Raw genomic sequence first — 7,292 nt, 5'->3', positions numbered from 1 at the left:
CACTGCTAAGAGTGGTATATATATACTATTCAATGTAGCAGTGTGCAGTTTGGGACACAGCCAGAGTGAGTGCTTTCTCACAACCAATATTAACGTTAACTAACTCTCAGATCCTCCTCCTCTTAAGAGTTATACACAAGCCGCTTTCATAACTGTAATTATCCGTCATTGTTATCTGTTGTGCTCTCATTACTGACCTCAAGCCCAGAGCTGGTAAAAACTAACTTTATTATCCAGACTCTGATGGTATATTGGAGGCCAGTGAAGCTGATGATTGGAGCAGCTTTATATTTGAACAGGCGCCTTAAAGTAGGCTTAAAGAAGACCCACCTTGTCTGACACGCTGCCAAAACGTGTTAATGTCAGTGGCTCATTTTCAAAGTAAAAGTAGCATCGGCAACAATAAGATTCTCTAATACTGCACCTGCCAGGGCATTTGTGGAGAATATCAAGTCTCTAACAATGGATATAATGGGTGTGAAAAATGTCTGCTACAAAGGCCACACATAAATTTAATAAATTACATTCCTTTGAACAAACTACAGCCATAACAGAGTTGTAGATGTCACAGAGATATGATGAAGAACAACATCATGGCCCAAGTGCATTTTATAGTTCTGGTACTGGCCTGAGGTCTCAGTTTCGTTTTGACTCATTTACTTTGTTTGCGAGTAGCAATAAAGCTATTAATTATTTAAGAAAAAGGGTCCTTCTTTTGTAACAAACTTGACATCGTAACAATAAAAGATCTATTTTTGGTGCCCTACAGAAAAGGTGCTATATAGAACCATCTTTATCAAGTTTTCCATCAATATGAAGAATCCCTTCACAATGCAAAGAACCCTTTAATCATGCAAAAGGTTCTTCAAATGTTTATTGTTAAAAAACCTTTTACAACCACAAATTCTATCTGAAAATGGTTAACGGGCTCATTGAAATTCATTTTTCCAATCAACATTGTGAACAGAATATCTGACTGAATGATTTGGGGAAATATATCCAGGAGTACATGAAAATCTTTGATTATTAACGGGATAATGTCACTCTTAGCTGCTACAAAAGGTTCTGTGAGTGATTTGGTTCCATAACAAACGGTTATTCTAATACATTTAATAGGTTAAAGAACCTTAAAATTAAGAGATGTATTTTTAAATCTTCAATAGGTTTTCACATTCACACATTTCTTAAACAAACATAGTTCTTTATGGAACCAAAAGTGGTTTTAGTATAGCATCGCTCAAAGAACCCTTTATTCTAGTACCTTTGCTGTTAAGAGTGTGGAAAATGACCACCAAATTTAGAATGATTTTATTGTACATTGGGCCAGCCATTATCACCTCATGTCTTTAAGCAAATCTGTACCACATATTTCTATGTTGGTTAGCCAAAAATTGTTATTGTTTTACTGGCAATATGTTCACATGTTGATTGAAGTTTCTGCATTCCCATTTGGTGATATACATGGTAAAGATTCACTTGTTTACAATATGCACTCACTGTATTACTGTATAGAGCGGCACGGTGGTGCAGTCACACAGCTCCAGGTACCTGGAGGTTGTGGGTTCAAGTCCTGCTCCTGGTGACTGTCTGTGAGGAGTTTGGTGTGTCTCCCCGTGTCCGCACATGGTCTAAAAACACATGTTGGTAGGTGAGAACAGAATGTTGTTTACATTACCATGGCAACACACAGCATCAAACAGAGCAGTCACTGGGTTTTTAATCTGAACTGTGGTTGTCATTTTACACAAGCTACACAATAAAATGGCACAGGTAAGTAGAATTGGCATTATACAACCGTTCTTAAAAATAACTTGTGCTCATGGTTTGTGACAGACTGGTGGCTAGGTTTCTTGTGTCTCCAGAATTAAAAATTACACCCTTAAATACACACCTAGTTCGTTGTTAGCTGATCTTACTCTTTTGGTAGTCATGGTGTTCCAGTCTTGACGTCTTAGGTTTAGCGCAGTCTCTTCAACTCAGACAGGAGGCGTGGCTATGGTAGCCTTGTGATTGGTCAGGGAATACTGTGCATTTAATAAGCATTTAATTAAAAATCATAGTTTTATCTGAATGTCCTGTTCCACCTTAAAAGCCGACGGAGTTACGTTCAAAGCGCCTAAAAACTCATCTTCAGCCTGAAACCTGTGTCACCACTGCAGCATTTAAGGTGGAACGGTAAAACTGAACAATCTAACATCTTCAATTAAATAATTTACTGAAGGCAATAAAGTGTTCTGAAAATGCTGCTATATTGTCTTTAGATGTGATAGGATGTCACACTTGAGTCTTTTAAAAGTCTTCTAGTGCATGATTAGAATATCCCAGAGCCTGGGGGCGGGGATTGTACTGATGTAAAGGCGGGAAAAAGTTATCCAGCTGTATCCAATCCCAAAGCTCGTTAATGGCGGCGAGAGGAGATAAACACGACAGTGCCCCAGTGTTTCTCACCCACTCGCAATGGAAGAGTTTGGTCTGCCGTTTCCCGGCTACAATTACGGCGGCTATCCGGGCTTCCTGCCCTTCTACCATGGAAACGCCAAATTTAAATATCAGAGCTGGAGGAAGGGCGGCTTCCAAATGCCCGAAATCCCCGATTATCTTGAGCTCTGTAAGCGTACCCAACTCAAAGCCATCCTCTCCCAGGTGAATCCCAACCTGAACCCGCGCCTGCGCAGAGCCAACACTCGCGAATTCGGGGTGCAAGTGAACCCTAGAGCTGACGCCTCGGTCCAGTGCTCGCTGGGTCCCAAGACTCTCTTTTACCGGGATGATAGCTTCGGGTCTCCCGCGCGCAGCGGAGCTGCTTTCCCGCAGAATGCGCTCAGCTCGCCAGTCAGTAGTGTGCGCTTCTCGCGCCCCGTCGCCATCTACTCGCCCGTGTTCGAGCGCAGGTTCTTCTCCGTCCCCGAAGACGCGGGGCCGCACGGCTCTGAGGGCCTCGAAACTGGAGATGAGGAAGACGAAGAAAATGTCGAGGATGAGAGTGAGGTCGAGGCCAAAAGTCCCGAAGGAAAGCGGCGTCCACTAAGAAAGCCCTTGCATAATCCCGGTCCCAAAAATCTCAGCTTCCAGGTCGGTGAAAATGTTGGCAAGAGACTACTCTGCGTTGATTCGGCGCAGAGCCTCTGAGCGTTTATACACAAATCTTCCTCAACCCCACTTTAATATTTAAGTGGTGTAGTAGTAGGGTTTTACATCTGTAAAACAGATGTATAAACAAGGAACAAAAGCTTTGTCATGTTGGGTGTGCGTGGCTGAAGTGGAGAGGGCCAATCGCTAATTGCATTTTGTTGTATAGATTTGAATGAAGGCAAAGTTGTAGCTTCCCTTCCCTCCCACCTCTAACCTGTACATCACATCAGAATTAGGTGCCAAAACTAGAGTAAAACTTTATTAATGTATTTTAAATTACATGCTCTCTATCCAGTGCTCCTATGGGGTCTTGAGGTGGCTGATTCACTGAAGTGATGGATTACCAATCACTACTGCCAATGCCTTACACAGGGTTGATGGTTTTTGTACAGCCCTTTCCTGGTTTTATTAGAATTCAGCATCAAGTGTTAGTGTGAGGAATGTCTCCAGCAAAATTTCCCACCCAGTCTTATAATAAACCTGTCATTGTCTGTTGCAAAGTGATTATTTTACTTCAGTGTATCATTTAAATTAAATTTTGTTATTGTGTCTTGTCTAGTTTCTGGAGCAGAAATATGGATTTTACCACTGCAATAAGTGCAATATTCGTTGGGAGAGTGCATATGTGTGGTGTATCACAGGATCTTGCAAGGTAATGTAACTTGCACATAATAAACATCTGTTCACATTCCCATATCTAACAATGTGCTATATCTTATTTGAAAGGTTTACTTTAAGCAGCACTGCAGGAAGTGCCAGGCTGGACTGAATCCGTACAGAGTGGAATCCATTCAGTGCCAGGTTTGATACAATCAACTCTTATTTCTACCAACTGTGTAACTCCACTCCCTCAGGGGTTTGTGAAATGCTTACCTTAATGATGTTAAATTTAGTTTACATTTTAATAGAGAATTTTCCCTGACATTCCTGCTAACACTCGTGTGCAATTCGTAGACATGTGCGCAGACTCGTTGCAACTGTGTGCAGAAGCAGAGGCACATTGACTTGAGGCGTCCTCATCGTCAGGACCTGTGTGGCCGCTGCAGGGGGAAGAGACTCTCCTGTGACACCACTTACAGCTTCAAGTACATTGTGTGACGTGCCTTATTTGACTTCTCTGCCTTTTCTTTTTATGTGTATCAAAACACTGAACTGAGATGTATATTTTTGTATGACCATGACTTGATTGTATTAAATTCTGAATAAAAGGTACTGCAGCATTATTTTGCTCCCATGTGTTTTTTCCCCTGCCCCCACGTTCCCATTCCAAGTCCTGGATTTTGACCAGTGCCGCAAGTTGCATGTTGACAGCTTGGTGATGAATGCCAACACTTATGTTGGTAAACTGCTATAAATGATCCCCTCTTGGTCCAAGCTGGTAGTTGAGTTGTTTGGAGTCCATGTAGATGTGATGAAAGGATGCTCAAAACCTTCTGAACATCAAAGCAGAAATGTGAAATTTTTTAGCCTTCTAGGTGTTCTGCCTAGGATCCTGCTTTAGGATATAGCTCAGTTAAGCTTCTAGAAAAGGTTTTGGATGTAAAGGCATTTCTTAATCTGTATTTAATCTATTTTTGACCCTAAGCAGAAGTAAAGTGAATCTAGACCATAGGGGTAGCTAGTTGTATCTCTAATGGTACACAAGTGAAGATTAGCTGTTTAGCTGTGGTGTAACATAACAGCAAAGCTATGTACAACTTATAAATCCCTCTCGGTCCATGCTAGTAAAATTGTTTCCTCCCACAGTCCAAAAACACACATTTGTAGGTGGATTGGTGACTCAAGTGTCCGTAGGGGTGTGTGTGTCTGTGTTGCCCTGTGAAGGACTAGCGCCCCCTCCAGGGTGTATTCCTGCCTTGCGCCCAATTCCAGGTAGGCTCTGGACCCACCGTGACCCTGAACTGGATAAGCGCTTACAGATAATGAATGTTACTATAGTTTGTAGTGCCACCAGGGGTCAGACTTCATGTCTAGCTTTTACAATATTTTTGCAAGCAGACTTGCTATGGGAATAAGAAACTTTACTGTTTGTCGATCTTAAAGATTTATAACCAGTTCCCAATAAAACCAGGACTTCATGCACGTTTCAATTTTATTTGTAAGCAAAATGGCTGACCATAACTAGCCCCACAGTTATTTACACTATTGCTGATTATGCATCACTCAGCAATCAACTTGTTCTGATTCTTGTAGTGAATTCTTCATAAGTCTTTATTTTGACGAGACACTTGACAGAGCACCGAACAAAATCACTTCACAAAAGCCATAAAAGTATTTGCATTGTGAAAAACTCTACACTAAGACTTTTCCCTAAGGAAAACTGCAATCTCTCCTGGCATGCACACGTTTCTGAAGACAAAACGACGGACCGCATGAGAGGAGCTCCCTTTCAAACTTTATACAAATGCATGTTTGTCTTAAAATCTTTTGTTAATAAATAGTTCTAATTAACTGTAAATACAACAATGCATGCTTGGCAGTTTTGACCAACACAGGACAGTTTCTTAAATAAAAACTAGATGCATGTTGTTGCATCTTGACAATTCAAATGAAGTAGAGGCAAGTCGGTATACAGTAGAAAGCGAAACATCTCAAAAAGTAAAGGGCCTAACGGTCTCACTGACATTAATCAACACGAGTACATTGACATTTACCAGCTCAGCTTATTAAGTTTGTGTTGAATATATGGGAGCTAAATGTCAGCGTGTGTTTGTGTGTGTGCCTGTAAGTGCACAATCTGATATGTTTCAGTTCAGTGTTGAGTACTGGACCAGTGAAGTATAGGCTCATTAACGCAAAAGCTTTTAGCTTTTCAACCAAATAAGAGTCACAAAAAAGCAATGATCTCCGTAGTGTCTTAGTCACAGAAGTTGAGTTCATTCAGAACATTCTTGAGCAGTACAACAGAGAGGCATCCAGTTCAGTGATCCTTCATTGCACGTTTCCCAGTCGACAATATATAGAACAGACACCTTTAGTAGAAGTTCCTACCAGCTTTGGCATTTCCTTACCAAAAAGCAAGAAAAAAAATGCAGCATTATTCTCAGTAGCAAACAGGACTTCCTCCTTTGTGATGTTTGATCTAGAAAACTCAATGTAGTGCAATTATACAGATTAAAAAAAAGAAAAAAAAAGTGACTGAGTGACTTAATCCGACGTGTCGCACAGTAGCAGTTCTGTTTCTCCAGTATTGCTGCACATCTGAGAACCTGAAGACATGCTCATTTTCAGGAGCTCCTTTCTATTCAACAAAGTCAAGGACACTCCGAGTTTCCCTAAGTAGGGCAAAAGTTTGTGAGTTACAGCCTTGAAAGGGCAGCAGCACTCCCAGACAGTACACTGGTTATGGCCTGGAGCAGGGGGCAGGAAAGGGGGAGTGTAGGGTTTGGGCTGAAAAAGAAGGGGCTGGGTGTCTAAGGGGGGATCCAGTGATCGGGGGGCCCAGGCCAGGGCTGGTCCGGGGGGCTGCAGGCCTCCTGTCAGAGACTTACAGCGGACGCGCTGGAGTCTAGGAGGCTGGATGAGACCACCCGGTACCCCTGAGCGCGGCGGATCATGTCCCGAATCTCTCCGTTCAGCTCCATGAGTTTGGTGCAGATCTGCGAGGGGTCCTGGCTGGAGCCCACCAAGGCAAAAGTGCCTGTCTGACCCAGAGACTGGTGTCTGAAGGAGATGTTTAGTAGAGTCTGCACTTCATCCTCTGGATTCCCACCAAAGATATCATTTGGCCACAGCCGTCTATAGGTGCAATTGAGAAAAAAGCCACGTGTTAAAGTCTAAATATTTAATAAAACACGAAAAAAACCTTGCTGATATACACTAATCTCTTGAAAAAACGATTAAAGTTTTTTAATTTTGAAACGTGACAATGGAAAACTGGAATCCAATTGTTGTTCCAATATAAGAAAATCAAAAAGGGGGACTGACCCATCATCACATTTGTGATTCAAAAACAGAACAGAAAATCACAAGGAAATAAAAACAGGGCAATACCCCATTTTTATTTTTTCAGGGCCTACTCTCAGGGTCATTCAATGTGCGTTTCATTTGCTCTCACTGTTCACAGCCTAATATTTTATAACACCCGAGCAACAGAGTTTATCCACTGTTTAAAGCAGGTTCAGATCATAGTGATATATGGTACACGTGTAAAGTTTGCA

At 41.8% G+C, this 7,292-nt stretch overlaps 2 protein-coding genes across 10 annotated transcripts in view; one reads left to right on the top strand and one right to left on the bottom strand.

The window, feature by feature from the left end:
- The first annotated feature begins 2,428 nt into the window (after window positions 1–2,428).
- Window positions 2,429–4,355, top strand: zar1l (zygote arrest 1-like). The gene is made up of 4 exons (XM_066651467.1): window positions 2,429–3,072; window positions 3,692–3,784; window positions 3,859–3,933; window positions 4,087–4,355. The coding sequence occupies exons 1-4, from the start codon at window positions 2,458–2,460 to the stop codon at window positions 4,228–4,230; spliced, it is 927 nt and encodes a 308-aa protein (XP_066507564.1). The 5' UTR covers window positions 2,429–2,457; the 3' UTR covers window positions 4,231–4,355.
- An 862-nt stretch (window positions 4,356–5,217) lies between these two features.
- The window catches only part of fryb (furry homolog b (Drosophila)), a 74,631-nt gene continuing 72,556 nt past the window's right edge, over window positions 5,218–7,292 (bottom strand). For all 9 annotated transcript variants that reach the window (XM_066650261.1, XM_066650254.1, XM_066650256.1 and 6 more), the window contains one exon: window positions 5,218–6,870. In XM_066650261.1, coding sequence (XP_066506358.1) covers window positions 6,612–6,870 — 259 coding nt within the window. In that variant the 3' untranslated portion in view covers window positions 5,218–6,611. The remainder of the gene's footprint in view (window positions 6,871–7,292) is intronic.

The sequence above is a fragment of the Hoplias malabaricus genome, chromosome 18 (assembly GCF_029633855.1).
Source record: "Hoplias malabaricus isolate fHopMal1 chromosome 18, fHopMal1.hap1, whole genome shotgun sequence".
Classification (NCBI taxonomy): domain Eukaryota; kingdom Metazoa; phylum Chordata; class Actinopteri; order Characiformes; family Erythrinidae; genus Hoplias; species Hoplias malabaricus.
Note: the sequence above shows the minus strand (reverse complement) of the source record. Positions and strands in the feature narration are given on the sequence as shown.

Coding starts and splice junctions, on each gene's coding strand:
- zar1l (XM_066651467.1), top strand. CDS start 2,458: ATGGAAGAGTTTGGTCTGCCGTTTCCCGGCTACAATTACGGCGGCTAT. Junction 3,073..3,691: donor CCAAAAATCTCAGCTTCCAG/GTCGGTGAAAAT, acceptor TGTCTTGTCTAG/TTTCTGGAGCAGAAATATGG. Junction 3,934..4,086: donor TGGAATCCATTCAGTGCCAG/GTTTGATACAAT, acceptor TGCAATTCGTAG/ACATGTGCGCAGACTCGTTG.